This window comes from Sciurus vulgaris (assembly GCF_902686455.1).
Source record: "Sciurus vulgaris genome assembly, chromosome: 7".
Taxonomy (NCBI): Eukaryota; Metazoa; Chordata; class Mammalia; order Rodentia; family Sciuridae; genus Sciurus; species Sciurus vulgaris.
In genome coordinates, this window is record NC_136467.1 from 21541395 (window position 1) to 21558064 (window position 16670).

General features: G+C 39.0%; 1 protein-coding gene across 8 annotated transcripts in view; it reads right to left on the bottom strand.

The window, feature by feature from the left end:
- Positions 1-16670, bottom strand: part of UTRN (utrophin) — a gene marked incomplete at its 3' end in the record, with an annotated part of 506460 nt that overhangs the window by 352600 nt on the left and 137190 nt on the right. For all 8 annotated transcript variants that reach the window (XM_079146787.1, XM_079146786.1, XM_079146788.1 and 5 more), the window contains 5 exons: positions 14092-14199; positions 13159-13338; positions 12174-12343; positions 5240-5363; positions 3632-3719 (listed from right to left, as the gene is read on the bottom strand). In XM_079146787.1, coding sequence (XP_079002913.1) covers positions 3632-3719; positions 5240-5363; positions 12174-12343; positions 13159-13338; positions 14092-14199 — 670 coding nt within the window. The remainder of the gene's footprint in view (positions 1-3631; positions 3720-5239; positions 5364-12173; positions 12344-13158; positions 13339-14091; positions 14200-16670) is intronic.

The following is a 16670-nucleotide window of genomic DNA, read 5'->3' on the forward strand; positions in this document are numbered from 1 at the left end:
AGTCTCTCACAACCCATTCATTTCACCCCTTCAAACCAGTTCTAAAAGGTGAAATCTCCCCTTCTCTGTGTTTGAGATATTTCTGGCTGCAATGATGTCAAGTAATGACTAATATGCAATTGGCATCCTGAAAATGGAAAACTGCATGCTATCTTTAAAAAAAATTGTTTTGCTCCAAGAGACCCAACTACAAATTTTCTACAATATGACAAGTTGGGCTGGGGATATATCTCAGTCGGTAGAGTGCTTGCCTGTCAAACACAAGGCCCTGGGTTCAATCCCCAGCACCGCAAAAAAAAAAAAAAAAAAAAAGAGGGTATGATTAGTTGAAAGTCAAAATCAGTAATAATTAATAAAAGCACCTCACTTTAATTTTCTAAAAGGTACAAAATATAACACCTTCCTGCCACTTTCTCTCAATTAACTTTATGCCTTTCAACCCATAACTACTGAAATCAAGGGAAACATTAACAAAACAAAGGACCACCATCAAAGTTCCTAAGTTTTCATACTTAGCCAGTCATAATAAGTGTTGATTCATAGAGTCACACTATGTAAGTCCCAACTATGATATTATTTGACAATCTCCAGGAACAAGATAAGCTAAAGCAAGAAAATTTGCTATATCAACTGGGAAGGTCAAACAAAATCAACTATTTCATTTTTTTAAAACATGCTTATATTCTATGAGACATCTCAAAACTTAAGTGCATTAGGCAGGGAAGCCCTGAGGGACTTGGCAGTAGTAGGCTTTTTGACAGAACTGGTTTCAGGAAAACAGTGACATGATTATTTAAAGCATCTGTTTCACTGAAGAATTTTATTTGCTTTTCTAACAGAACAAAGTCATTTATCTGCATGCTTACCTAGGTGAATGTTGGCCACTTTTCACTCTGTAATAAACTTCTTCTACATTAGTTATTCATGTTCTAAAATTTATTGCGAACTCTTGAGAGGGACAGTGGAGAATCACCCAAGAATGCTTTCACTCTGTTCAACATCCCTGGTATTAAAACAGCAACAGGAGACCAGACACAGTGGCACACACCTGTAATCCCTGCAGCTCAGGAGGCTGAAGCACGAGGATCACCAGTTCAAAGTCAGCCTCAGCAACTTAGTGAGACCCTAAGCAACTCAGTGAGACCCTGCCTCTAAATAAAATATAAAAAGGGCTGGGATGTAGCTCAGTGGTTAAGCACTCCTGGGTTCAATTCCAGAGAGGAAGAAAGAGAAAAAAAAAAAAGGTAACAGCACCTACCACATGTAGAAAATTTACATATGATACTGAAAATTTGTAATAATGGCTAAAATGGTAGGAGACAGAAAAAATCCCTTTTCTTTTTAATGAAAGGCAGACACTCCCCACAAAAAGTGAGAAAAGTATATCCAAAATATGTCTTCTCAGATCAATGTCCCCATTTTTCAGCTTCCCAGCTCATCCTAAAAAATTTTAATAACAGATATGTCTTTTCTAAAAAACATTGAATTTCAGTTCTCTAATGAAAGCTAGAAAGCTCTAATAAAGCTCAAAAAAAAAATAAGTGAAAATATTCAAAGCTTCCTAAGAAACTGAACAAGTACATACATTAGGTCACAAAATCCATTCCTTAATAAAGCCTCATATCCTGCACTCCACAGTGCTGCACTTGACCTCTGTGAGTAGCGCTTTCACGTAAATTCAATTTCCAGAGTGCATATTTTTAGGAGCTGCCTATTCACAGATTTTATTGAACAAAAGCTAAGTCAGCTAATGAACTCTTTGACTTTCTAGACACAGAAGCAAAGAAACAAAAGTGTTCCCTGACCTCTTCAAAGTCAAGAAATTTAAAAAGGGACAGGAGAACACAAGCCCACCCAGTCCCCAAGTCATGGCTGTCCTCGATATAACACAACACCTCTCACCAGCCTCTCACCCAGCCAGTCTTCCCTCTGGATCTTCACCAGTTCTGCCTCTGCCCATTGAATAAAAGCTAACAGATGCGTGGTAATTTCAGTGGGCAGACTCAATCAAGAAGCCACCCCACTTTCACACCAGACACATCAGAGTCCCTAGGCAGAGTGTTGAGGTAGAAGTAAAGAATTTATGAAAGAAATGGACATAAATTCAACACCCAACTTACTATGATGATTGCAAGAATCAGCATCTCAAGGGAAATTATGGTACTGGGGATTAAATCCAGGCGACACTGAACCACATCCCCAGTCCCTCAGTCCTATGCTTTTTTATTTTGTTAAGCTGCTTAGGGTCTCACAGAATTACTGAGGCTGGCCTCCTGCCTCAGAATCCCAAGTTGGTGTGATTACAGGCATGCCCCACTGCATGTGACTTGATTTTTTTTTTTTTAAGGAAAAAAATTAAACTTAGCTAATTATACGGATTGACTATGTTACAGTTGCCTAATTTAGAAATAAATGAATATATATGGGACACATATGTGGATATAGGCTACATATTTTGTGTAAAATCTCATATATATATCACATATATGTATAGTCATATGTATATATGAAATAAGCTGACATAATTTCTCAAAGTCTGGTGGCAAAAATAATGTAAGGTTAAAAAAATAAAGAGCAGAGTTTGTTTCTGGGGGCATGATGGGGAGGGAAACTGATTCAGCCAAAAGGGACATGAGAAAAGCTTCTGAGTGATTTGCACATGTAAGTTACACAAGGTTATCTGTCAAAGCAGCACAGCTAGGTTTCACATACTTCAAGGTAATCAAATTTCACTTTAAAAAAACTGACAAAAAATAATAATAGTCAAGAGGGCAAGGAGTGGCAAAGGTATAAATAATTCAAGAATGGCAGGTTATGATCATTTTCAAAGTGGGAAGCTTATACAAAGGGTTCACTACTCTATTTACTTTGTATCTAGTTACAATTTCCATAATAAAAAGTCAAAAACTAAAGACTGGAAACCACTGCTTTGAAGATTTTTGTCAAACTAGTATTCCCAATTCTGCCTTGGTTATCTACCTACCGTGTTGGTCAGGGAGAGCACTGACCGTTCTTAAGAAGAAATAGGGTATATAAGAAACATCCCTCAGAGTTAGACCAAAGAGAGAACCGTATGCTAAACTGCACAGAAAAAGAATATTAACCCTTTTTTAAAAGTGCTTTAATCCAAGAAAAAATTTCAAATACAAGTAACATCAAATCAAACTATTAACAACATGCCTAAAATAAAATAATATATTGTACTGAACGTGATCAAAAAGTCAGATACCACTAAGGGATTTACCTTAATGTAACTTCATTTCCCAGGGATTGTCAAAGTAAAGTTTCTTTTGCTACACCCCTGTGAGAAAAATGTCCAATACATAACCCCAAAGGATGAGGTTTTAAAATTATCTACACCACTGAACCTTAGTTATCCTGCTGAGGTTTCACTTCTAGTTCCTTGACCCCATATAAAAGCAGAACGACTTTCCTTTTATCTCTTTTTGATAATTAGCTTCCCTATAAAATTCATTTTAAAAGATTCTGCTGCCTAAAAATAATTGGAAAATCACTTTTTTAGCAGAAGGAGGGTAGAGTGTTAGATCTTCAATATGTCAAACTGAAAATATTATTCAATGTTACCACCTAAAATAAACTGGAAAAAAAAAAAAAAAATCAAGGGTCTCACCTTTTCCCATTTGCTCCAAAAGAATTTGTCCAGTTCGGTTTAATTCATCCAGTTGGGGGCTTCTTTCCATCTGTTCTTTTTCTAATCCCTGAAGACAAAGTTCTAATATAAGAACAGTGCAAACTTTCTTCTTAATAAAATGCTGATTCTACTTTAATATTTCATGTTTAATGTCCCTCTCAAATTTTCTTTAGGCATTTCAGTCAAAGTTTACAAAAAAAAATTACAATAAAAACTATATCATTTCAGGCTACCCTCCAGCCTGCCAGAGATGAATAAATCTGAAAAGAGAAATTTAAACAATAATAACAGCAACTAAAAACTTCAGCTTCTTTTATAAGAAAGAATGTGCACTATAATTATGAGTTCTTATCAAGAAGAAATCATTAAAATTTGTGTTTTAGATCCAGGGTATCTATTCACAAACATAGTCTCAGTACTCCACACCATAAAAATAATGGTTTGAATCAAAAGAACTGACTGAGCTACGAGAGAGGTCACTGAAAGAAAAATGATTAACAAGAAGACCACAAATGGTACGCCTCTACTTCAGGTACAGAGAAACAAGATGTAGCCCATTTGTTCACAATAAAAATGAATTAAAAAAGAAAAGAAAAAGAGAAATATTTGGAGATTCCATGATATTCCTTGGTGTTATTATATGTCTAAAGTCTGATGTTAACTTCAATCACAATACATTTCATATATTACATTTGAAGAATGACAATATTATTTAGAACCCAAACTAAAGCATTTTGTTCTTTAGATTTAAGGTCTGGTTCTTAATTTTCATAAGGTCATCCCTCAGGATCTGTGGAAGACTGGACCCAAGACACCCCTGAAGACACCAAAACCTGAGGATGTCAGTCCCTTATGTAAAATGGTGTACTGTTCAGATAACCCATGCAATAAAGTACTCTGGAGTACTTTAAGTCATCTCTAGATTACTTATAATACGTGGACAATGTAGATGATATATAAATAGCTGATTGCCTGTATTTTTTAGGAGATTGTGACAAGGAAATAAGTCTACACATGGGTTCATTCTCAGGGATTCTAAGTGTTCAGTGCATAGCAAATTCCAGTTTTACTTTCCAGAACTTTCTAGAAATTTTTTTCCCCAATATTTTCAATTCACAGTTGGTTAATCTACAGATATAGAACCCATAGATACAAAGGGCTGACAATATTTTTTTAAGTGTATCTTCTTTAAAGAGATATATTGAAGAAATTTTGAGATCTGAAAGAGTTTCTTGTATTCAGAAGGCAAAAACATCTTTGGAATAACACAAAGTCATAAGTTATGAGGTACTAGATTCAAATAGATCTAAACAAGTTTAAAATAGTAATGATAACTGGATCATAACCTTAGGAAGTGTGGCTCACACAGACCTGAACAGTTGTGGAGGACAAAAGAAGAAACAATCCTCCAGGACAGGGGAATCCTCTGACAGCCAGGACAAAAGTCTTCAAAATTTACTACAGTGTTCTAAAAGCTATCTTATGGCCACATTTATCTCACTGGGTCCCATCACATCCTTATGCTAAAAGCAAATTCAGCCTGATGAAATATTTTATTCACTACAGTATTTTTGTTTTATATTTTACCTTCAACTTCTTTTTCATTTCCGAAGTCTCTTGCATCTTCTTATACTCTTTAATCTCTGAAGTCTGAATGGCAGTCTTTGATTTCAAAATCCAGTTCATCAGCTCTGCACTTACGGCATCAAACCTGAGTTAATATTCAGATGTTACCACCTCTCATTTGTTTTCCTGTTTTACTTGGTTCAAGAAAGAACACTCCAAATGCCCATCAGGTGTGGATTTTCAAAGCTCCCAAATAGTAACCCAGCAATATGGTAACCACACTAAGATCATACATGTGCAATTAAGAGTATGAGTCATAATACTATAATATTAATAAATGAATACACAAATTATAATTCTTTAACTTTGGGAGGAACCCCTTGTATTTTTATAAACTCTTAAAGATAATAAAAACTAGATTTGGTTAGATAGTAACAGAAGAAATCAAGTTCAGACATTCCCAAATTGAATGCCTTTTTTGTTCCATATGTAATTACCAAGTACAATATGCCAGGCTGGCTGGCACTGGCTGGGCTGTGATATCAAGATGAATAAGATGCAAGAAGCCTGTGGTCAATAGCAAGCAAGAGCAATCCAAAAGAATCCCAGGAATTCACAGGAATGGCTCTTAATCCAATGGGGAAGGGACAGCCTCCCAGTGTAGAACAATGGCTATGCTTAGGAGTTTTCCTTACGCAAAAGAAAAAGGAGAGGAGAAAGGAAGGAAGGAAGGAAGGAAGGAAGGAAGGGAGGAAGGGAGGAAGGAAGGAAGGAAGGAAGGAAGGAAGGAAGGAAGGAAGGAAGGAAGGAAGGAAGGAAGGAAGGAAAGAAGGAAGGGAGGTCATGTTTTACAATCTGCAAATAGTTGTGTGTGTTTGGGACAGCAAGGACCTGCAGGTAAGGATAATGGATAAGGTGGCCAAGAATCACAGGGACCAGTTAATGGAAGGCTTTACAAAAGACATGAAGGAATTTGACCTTAACCAAAGAACAATTAAGAGTCAGTGGAAGACTTTAAAATGGAACTGATTTGATTCTATTCATTCTTCTGAGTTCACAGAGGAAACAGAATTAAAGAGAGGCAAGTGTGGAGGAAACCCCAGAACTAAGAAGTGACGGTGGAAAGGAAGAAAGTGGACAGAATGGAGAGGTGCTGCAAAGGCAGGTCAAAACTACCACAAGGAGGAACAAGAGATTGCTGGCCAGAGACCAGACCCTGCGCTGAGGGTTATGGTTTAGATATGAGGTATCCCCCCAAGAGTTCATGTGTTAGACAATTCAAGAAAGTTTAGAGGAGAAATGATTGGGTTATGAGAATTTTAGCCTGATCAGTGCATTAATCTTCTGATAGGTTTTAATGGGTGGCAATTGTAGTTAGAGGAGGTGGATCATTGGGAACATGCCTTTTGTGTTTATAATTTGTCCTTGTTAAGCAGGGCACTCTCTCTGATTCCTGGCTCCATGTTCTGAGTTGCTTCCTCTACTATACTGTTCCACCATGATGTTCTGCCTCACTTAGGACCAAGAGCAATGGAGTCAGCTGTCTACGGACTGACATGTCTGAAATTATGAGTACCAAATAAACATTTCCTCCTCTAAAATTGTTCTTATCAGGTCTTTAGGTTGCAGCAGTGAAAAAGCTGACTAAAACAGAAATTGGTACCAAGAAGTGGGACTGTTGCTGTGACTAACCTGACCATGGGGCTCAGAAGCTTTTGGAGCTTTTGAGAATTTGTGGGAGGAATTTGGAGACTTTTAGAGATGCCATTCAGAAAAACTTCACACTGTTGTAAGCAGAGCTTAATGGGCAATTCCAGCGGGAGCTCTGAAGACCAGAATGTCGATGGGCTGAAGACAGAAAAGACTGGGCTCATGAGGTTTCAGAGGAAAAGGAGGACTCTTGGAAATTGGACTAGAGATCATTTCACATTATGTTCTGGCTAAGAAATTGTCTGCATTTTGCCTATGTCCTGAGAATTTCTGTAAGGCTGAATTTAAAGGTGGCAGACTAATTAATCTGATAAAAGAAATTTATAGACAGCACAACATTCAGGAGGTGGCATGAATATTGCTGGAAGCTTTTAGCCAATTTTTTCGTAATAATCTGGACCAGAAAACAAAGCAGAAAGATTTGAAAACCTTACAGTTTGTCCAGAAAACTGCAAGTAAAACTGGGGCTAAAGATAGTAGGCTTGTTAAAGATAATACAGCCACTAAAGAAACACTAAATACTTTACCTAGAAATAACAGGAAGGTTGACTTGACAGCATCTCAGAAATTGGCAAGACCAAATCCATCTCAGGCTGAAAGGTGTAAAAATTAAAATTCCTTTGAGAAGAGATGTATGGGGCACCCTATTTGTACAGTGGGACCTAGGAAGTTGTTTCACCATGCTCAGTTGCCCAGGCACTCAGAGGGTATTGAAGCCATGGTCCCTGGAGGCTCTGCTACTGTCCAAGATGGAAGCAGACCTGGGAAGCAACAATGTTTTGCAAGAATGCAAGATACAGAAGTTAGGGACTCATGGAGGCTTCCACCAAGATTTCAAAGGAGGCCAGGGAGGTCAGGCAAAGTGCAGTAAGGTTGAAGACCCTGCAGGCAGCCCCTGAGAGGGCAATGCATGGAGCTCAGAGGAGGAAGCCAGAGCTGCAGGTCCTTTATCCAAGAAAGGACCTGATCCTTTATTGCTAGTATCCGTAACTACTCAGTAAAAAATGCCAGTCTGTGCAACATCTGCTGAAGAAATGTGCAGGAATTGAACAGGTACAACTCAACAGAGGGTCATGTAGGCTGCAACCAGTAAAGCCATAGGGGCAGAGCTACACAAGCCCTTTGGAGAGAACTTTGCCATGCCATGTGCTCCTGATGCCAGAGGTGGAGCTATAGGACTTGTTTGCCCAACTGGATTTCAGTCTTGCTTTGGTCCTAACCTTTCTTTCTATGCACCTATTTCTTCCTTTTGGAATGGAAATGTTTACTCTGTACTCTTGTTATACATGTTACTTGCTTTTGATTTTTACAGAGGCTAATGCTGTGAGTGTGCCGTAGATCAAAGTAGAGAGTTTGGACTTGGACATTAGGCAGACACGGAACTGGTTAAGACCATGGGGACTCCAGGAAAGGACTAAATGTACTTTTCATTGTGAGATGAGCATGATCTTTTGGGAGTCAGAGGTAGAATGTTCTGATTTAGACAAGAGGTGTCCCCAAAAGCTCCTGTGTAAGACAATTCAAGAAAGTTTAAAGGTAAAATGATTAGGTTAGGAGAGCTTTAATCTAATCAGTGCATTAATCCTCTGATAGGAATTAACTGGGTGGTGACTGTAGGCAGGTAGGGTGTAGCTAGAGAAGGTGGGACCCTGGGGGCGTGCCTTTGGGATTTATATTTTGTCCTGGGCAAACAGAACACTCTTGATTGCTCACTCTCCTTCTCTGCTTCCTGGCTCCATGTTCTAAACTGCTTTCCTCCCCACCCAAACTCTTCCACCTTAACATTCTGTCCTACGTTGGGCCCAAAGCAATGGAGTCAGCCATCTGTGGACTGACACCTCTGAAACTTATGAGCCCCAAAATAAATGTTTCCTCCTCAAATTGTTCCTTTTGGTCTTTTTTTATTCGTATTAGTTATACATGATAGAATGTATTTTGATATATTACACATATATGGAGTATAACTTCTCATTCTCCCGGTTGCACATGATGTGGAATTACATTGGTTGTGTAATCATATGTGCACATAGGCTAGTAATGTCTGATTCGTTCTACTGTCCTTCCTATTCTCGTTCCCCCTCCCTTCCCTTCATTCCCCTTTGTCTAATCCACTGACAAAAAAAGCGAGCATTTGATGTGTATTATTAACTCTAAGAATCACGATCACCCTATGAAGTATATTCTGTTATTATCCCTTTCAGAGCTGAAGAAACTGAGCTCACAGAATTGAGCTCACTAGCAAATGGCAGGGCTGGGCCTCAACTGAGGTAGTCGGTCCTCCTAACCCTAACCCTAACCCTAACCCTGCCCGCAGGGTTCTCTGTATTTTAAGCAGCTGCTCTGGCTGTCATCTTGATTCTTTTGGGAAAATTCTCTTGATGTGTTTCTAGTGAATTATAAATAAACTGACCTCTCCCCAAGGTAGGTTTTCCTATAATATGTGATAAAACAAAAATTCTGGGATATTTAAATTTAACTACAAAGATTGGAGGATGGAGTGGGAAGAGATAAGGAAAGTTAATCAGTTAACAGTTACCAGTCAAAACTAACAAAAGACTGCTCTACATTCCTGAATGTAAGTTAAAACCTTGACTGAACACCCCAGGTGGCTGACCCCTAAATACATCACCCCTGTTGACATATGAACTTTCCAGACTACTAACGCCCATCAATCCTGAAGCAAGAGGATTTTTCCTTATGGACCATTCTTCTGTCCCCACACTTTCCCTGCTTGGCAGAATAGTAATTCTGCTCCTCTTATCTATAGTTAATTAAGTTCACTGCAAACAATTTATGCTTTCTTTCTCCAAATTTTCATTATACAGTTCCTCTTGGTTCATAAGTCCAGAGGATAGATTTCTATCTAATCCTGCTGCTGGAAGATTTGGAACTTGTCCAGGACCTGATCCTTTCTTGCTATCATCTGTAACTACTCACTAAACCCTTTTATTTCAGAGAATCCTGGGTCTCCAGAGTTTTGGTTTGTATGTGGAAGGTATTTTGTGATGCTCTGGGTAAACACCCAGGGGTCAAGGTGTCTGCACAAACAGAAGACAACTTCTGTCATCCGACCTGTTTAGCTAACCTTTCAGAGAAGAGGAAGGCCATCCAAAGGTCATTTCAAATGTGAAATGACCCTGAAGACTCAGCATACTACTGCCCTCAAAATGAGCAAAAGTGATACAGTGATCTCAGATCACAAAAACAGATACCCAGATTGTAGAAAATGACTGCCCAGCTATGCCCTAAACTGGCAAAAAACCACCAACAGGGGCATCAAAAGAAGAGAAGGAAGCATGATTTACAGCTGAGGTAGTTATCTACAACTCTCAGCTGCTCAGGCAGGCCACTGTAAGACAAGTTAATAGTGGCTTCCAGAGCACCATGAAGATCTGGAACCACATCAGTAACACTAGGAATATTCACAGATGCTGTGGACTTTGAGACAATGAGAACTGGAATATGAACGCTGTCTTCAAACTCTGATTAGGGACAATGTGACTCCATACAACTCCAGAAAGAACAAGCACACATGAGTGGATTAGAGGGGGCAGACTACGGGCACAAAAATAACCTTTCTAATGATATTTAACCGCCTTCTACTCTAAAGCTCAAGCCTCTAACTGTCCAGAAATTAACTGAAGGAATGTCTGCATTAATCCAGTCGTGGAGTAGATAGCGTCGGTCCTCAGAGTTGGTTGCTTACTATCTCCTCTACCTCCCCCTTACTAGCCGAGTCCCCCAGAACCCAAACTACAGAGACTGAAAAAACAGACCATCTCAACCTCTCATGTCCGCATGGGAGCTGGGGTTGAGCTCAGTGGTAGAGAACAGTGGTAGAGGTACTGGGTTTGATCCTCAGCACCACATAAAAAACATAAATAAAACATAAAGGTAAAAGGATGAATTGTGGCCAGTGACACCAAGGGAATTTCCTGCTGAGAAGACAGGGCTGGGGATGAAAAGCTGGCAGAGTAAGGCAGAGGGGTGTCAAAGAACACTCTCCCATGAAAATTGCTCTACCTCTATACTTCTTGTAAGGACCTAACTGTTTAAGCCACTTTGGGTACAGTCTTCTGTTTCTTGCACAGAAATATCCCTACACACTATAGACACGTTTAAATGAAGATTTCACAGTGATGCATCTAGTCTTTTCCAACCTTCCATTCTTTCAAATGCACAAAGTCAGCACTGAGAGATACTCCGTCAGATGTATCTGGCAGCTACCAGGCACTCGGGAAGCGTAAGATCTGTGCCAGCATTAACATCAGAAGCATCTTCCTCCTGGCTGCCTCAGCTCCAAGAGTACAGGTTACAAGCTGCTGCTTGCAACTCAGAGATACAGTGGTCCTCCAAGAGGAGGCTACTAGAGGCACAGATGGCTTATGATCAAAATGAAAATTATCTGATAAAACTGGAATCCTGCTTTGTCTAAAAAAACTAAATTAGGAAAAGCATATTATTTTCATTTAGGTCCCCAAACCCTGCCCATTTAATGAAGCCCTGGGATCCTACTGTAAATGGAGCATAACAGTGCACATCCAAGGTCGTTTTGAGGATGCAATGTTATGGTGCATGTAAGATACAGTGCCTGGAATACGGCACAGTTAACAGAAATCTGACCTCAGCAGAAGTTCAATAGAAATCTGCAGTGAGCATCTTCTTACAAAGACCCTGAGTATCCTTTTGAATCAGTAAGGCAAAAAGAAACATTTTACACCAAAGGTGGACCTTTATGCCAAACAGGAGGAATCTGTTAATGAATCTGACAAAGAAATTCACAAAGGAAACATGAAAAAAGAATAAGGAAGGAAAAGAGGAGACGAAAAAGGACTTGTTTTCCTGATATAAATCATTTTTAATGGTGAGTAGAGGGAGATTCACAAAGAATAAAGAATCTATCTAAAGCAGAACTGTCAGAGTTATAAATTGTGAAAGAAAGAACAAATGAAGAGCAGTGGACAATCATTTCATTCCAAGGTAAAGGACGGAGAAGGAAGAAAGAAGAGCTTCTCCACATAGTTTGGCAAATTGAACGTGGGATAAATAAAATCAGCCAGAATAAGTTAGATGCTTAGCTAACGTTAAGCATAATATTCAAATGACTCAAAGGCATCTCAGAGTTCAATTTCCACAATAATAATTACGTTGCAATTTGCACTTCATTAGTGATTAGTACAAAATAAGTGTCAACTGTCAAATACAGTTGGGCAGCACTGGGTCGAGAGGATTTCTCTGTTCTCACGTTTTCTTGGCTTCCATGTCCACGTGGATCTGCCTCTTCTTCGGGGGAGGAGGAGGTGGCAGTTCCTGCTTAGACTTTTTTGTCGTTACTTGTTCTCTTACACGAACAGTCTCCAAAAGATCCTTCTGAGGAATCTGGGACATCCCCAGCTTCGCTACAGCCTGAGTCACCTGAGATAAAAATCACACAAATTTGAATTTTTGTATAAAGAGCTTTTTGGAGCTATAATTAACATATCATAAAATCCTCCCTTTGAAAATGTACAATTCGGTGGTTATTAGTATATTCACAGAGCTGTGTGACCACCCCACATTTTAACCCCCAAAAAGAAACTTCATCTCTCTTAATAGCCATTTCCCATTCCCTACTCCCGGACTCCTGGGAAATACTACTAACCTGCCTTCTATCTCCAAGGATTTGTTTGTTCTGGACATTTCAAATAAATGGAACCACAGGGCATATAATCTCATGTCTGGCTTCTTTTACCTAACATAATGATTTCATGATTCATCCATGACTGTAGCATAGGCCAACATTTCAACAACTAAAACTGCATTGCCTGGCTACACCATGTTTTATTCATTCATTCATTCATTCATTCATAGATGGACATTTAGATTGATCCACTTTTTTACTGTTATTAATAATGTTGCTGTAAACATTTACCTATAAACCAAAGCCTTATTTCAATTCACGTAATATTTTTTAAATTCATTAGATTACTGAAGATTTAAAATTTTAAGATTTTATACTAGATACTTGTCTAAGTGTTATTTGTTACTGCAGATTGAACTATTAAATGTAAAGATTTTTGAAAATCTATTAAAATTTTTATTGGAAAACTGAAGAAGATTTCCAAGTATCAATTATTCATCAGGTATAGGGAATCGACTTTTTAGTTTACCTACCAGTCTTAAGCTCAAACTAAACTAAACATTTAAATTTGTACTTCATGGCACAACGTTCTATCCAAATCCAAAGGTACCTGGTTGGAGGAATCTTCTAGTCTCTGAACCAAAGAATCCCATCTCTGAGTCAGTTCCTCTGAGTCGTTGTTCATCTTCCTGGATGCCTTGGGATTATCCAGTAACTGACCCACGTCCTGGACAATCTCACTCAGTTGATCCAGTGTTTGGCGCTTCATTTCCATATCTTCCTTCAAAATCTAATATTTCAGATACTTATTAGACAATTCTCTCCCAACAGGAGTCTGTCTTCCTGTTCCCCAGTCAGAAGACATGAACATGTGTATTTTATAGTTAAATTTAAATGGCACACAGTTCACTATGCTAAAACATAACACTCCTGGTTCTAGACCAATGGATGGCAGCAGCGTAGTGCTGGGTCCAGAGCCACACTCTGCATTCACTACCTGTATTAACCATCAACACAAAACACTAATTGAATGCACTTTGCATTGTGAGATGGACATGAGTTTTGGGGAGCCAGGGACAGAATGTTGCGGTTTGGATGTGAAGTGCCCCCCTCAAAAAAGTTCATATTAGACAATGCAGGAATGTTCAGAAGTAAGGTGATTTGACCATGAGAGCTACGACCTAATCGGCAGATTAAGTCATTTGATGGATTAATAATTTGAAAGAACTACTCTACTGGGTGATAGCTGTAGGCAGGTAGGATGTGCCTGGAGGACTTTGGTGATTATATATTGTCCCTGGATCCTCACTCTCTCTGCTTCCCAGAAGCCATGAGCTGAACAGCTTTCCTCCACCATGGCCTTCTATCATGATGTTCTGCCTCACCTCGGGCCCAGAGCCAACCATGAACTGAATCTCTGAAAGAGTGAGCCCAGAGGAATTTTTCCTCCTCTCAGTTGTTCTTGTCAGGTATTATGGTCACAGTGACGAAAGCCAAGGCAGGCACAGGTTCACAACCAGATATTGCCAGTGCCATCACTTACAGCCAGACGTCGAATGCTGACACTTAGTTCCTTTTGGTCTTTGAAGTTGCTTGTCTGGACTTTATTCAAAGCCTCTTCTTTTTCGGTAAGCCAAGCTTTCAACAAGCACTATGAGTAATAACAAGAATTGGAAAGGTGTCTGAGAAATCATGCGCTAGTTCAGTTCTATCAAGTTCCCTGATCTCTAGTTTTTATTAGTGGCTTCACCCTTACCTGGGTTATGATAAGGATTTCAAACACCTAAGTCAGAGGCACAAATGAGTCAGAAAAACAACTTTCTTTAAAAATTTAACTTTCTCAGATTTACAAGAGATAAACTTGGCATTAGCCCCGAACTGGGTAATGACTATGGTTTAGATATGGTATGTGGGTGTTCCCCAAGGGTTCATGTGTTGAAGTTTGATCCCCAGTATTTCAAATGTGCAAGGTGGTGGAACCTTTAGGAGGTAAATCCTAGTGGCAGGTCAGAAAGATGTAGTTGTCATGGACCTCAGTTAATTCCTGAGATAGAACTATTATAAAAGAACAAAACTGACAACTCCCTACTCTCTGGCCGCCTCTCACCATTTGATCTCTCCTTCTTACACGTGCCTCCACCATGATGCTACCTGGCATGATATGACACTGTCTCTCAAACTGTGAGCTAAATACACTTGTTATCTTTATACATTAGCCAGCCTCAGAGATTTTGTTATAGCAACAGTAAACGGACTAATATAGTAACTAAAATCTAATACTCAGGACAGTGGCTGAATAGAAAATGCTAAATCCAGCTATCTATGTTTCTGAAGGAATCATATTATAAATCTAGAGGCAAAGAAAGTTCCAAGATGGTCTTGTACCAGACCCACAGTTTAGAGAGGAAAGAGAGAAAAGTCAAGTTACATATTCAGGATCAGTTGGCAAGCTAATGGCTGAGCTAGAGTAAGGACCCTCATTCAGAAACCCATGGTCTTCCCACAGCATCATGTGGGATAAGTACACTGATATTCAAAGCCCAACAGCAATTATGATTCAAGGAGAAAGTCTGAGGATGGTCCAAAACCAATATAAAAATATTAAAGGCTCATTGGTCAAAAATGCTTGTTCTTAAGTAGAAAATATTAAGTAGCATAAAGAGAAAACCTTGAAGAGGAATGGAAAATAACTCGGATGCACTGGGATCATTCTCCCCAAATCCAGCACGGACTGGGGAAACCCTTTCCTGCACAGCAGGGAGCAATGTTTGCAATGGGATCAACTCTTCCTCAACTGTTTTATTTATTAATTTACAACTACTCTTCACCTCCAGGGGGAAGAAGGAAGGAAGGAAGGCAGGGAAGGAGGCAGGGAAGGAGGCAGAAAGGGAGGAAGAAAGGAAGAAAATAAAAGGCAAATATGAAGGCAAAACCATGATTTTCTCTGGCAATCAAATCCTCTTGAATGTCATTACTGAAGTAAGAATTAAACCAATCTGTGTGACTCTTTGACCTGAAAACAAGGTTCCAAGTAAACATAAATATTTGTGAAGTATACCACAAGTATTTTAGAAAGCACAATCAGGTTCACTGTATAATTCTTAATAAGAAAATCATGACCAAATGAAGGGTAGTGACTAAGAACATATATCTGCACAAACCTTGCAACTACTTTTAAGATATATGATGTGCCACCATGTTTAGTAAACCACAAAACATCCTGCCTTTGGTTTGGTTTCTCTTCCCCCTCCAAGAGAATACAGTTGCTTTTTTGTGGATGGAAATGAAATACATTTGACAGAATCAAAATGGGTACCACAGATGTAGAAACAGAGCATCTGCTTATTTTCTAGACCACAATTGTTTGGCATTCAGGAAGAAAAGTTTTGCTTCTTGTATTCTGTTCTGAAGGCTGCTTTTCTGGAAGGATGGAGGAAGGGCAAATGATCACCACTCTGACTGGAAAATCAAGGTGGCAACTTTGCACCCTAGTTTCATTTGCTGTGCTGAGAACTAGTGAAAAAAATATACTGAGTTTTTAACCAAAGGTATTGATAAAAAATATTTTCTTGTTAATTTTAATACTTATTCTAGTAAAAAGTCAAGAAAAAAATCTTGTGATTTAAAGTTCAGAATACATTGGTCGGACTCATTTATGTGTTATTTACTCAACACAGACCATATACGAGGAATTATGTGGATACAAATTCAAACACATTACCCAACACAGATCCAACAATAATTATGTTCACCAAATCAAAAAGTAGCCTATCAGAATAGTAACATTCTAAATAATAACATGATCTTTATCAATAAGCCACATGACCAATTACAAAACGGATAGAAGTGAACCCTGAGGTACTCTCCCACTGAGCTACATCCCCAGACCTTTTCCATTTTTATTTTAAGACAAGGTCTCTTCAAGTTGTCCAGGCTGGCCTCAAACTTGTCATCCTCCTGCCTCAGCCTCCGGAGTCACTGGCATTACAGCTGTGCTCCACTACGCCTGGGAAGAATATGACTTCTATGATCATGAATGACTATAGGCATGTTTTCCTTTCAATGAAAAATAAACAGGGCGGCTTTATTCTAATGCCACAGTGAAAGCTGGGTCACTCTTCA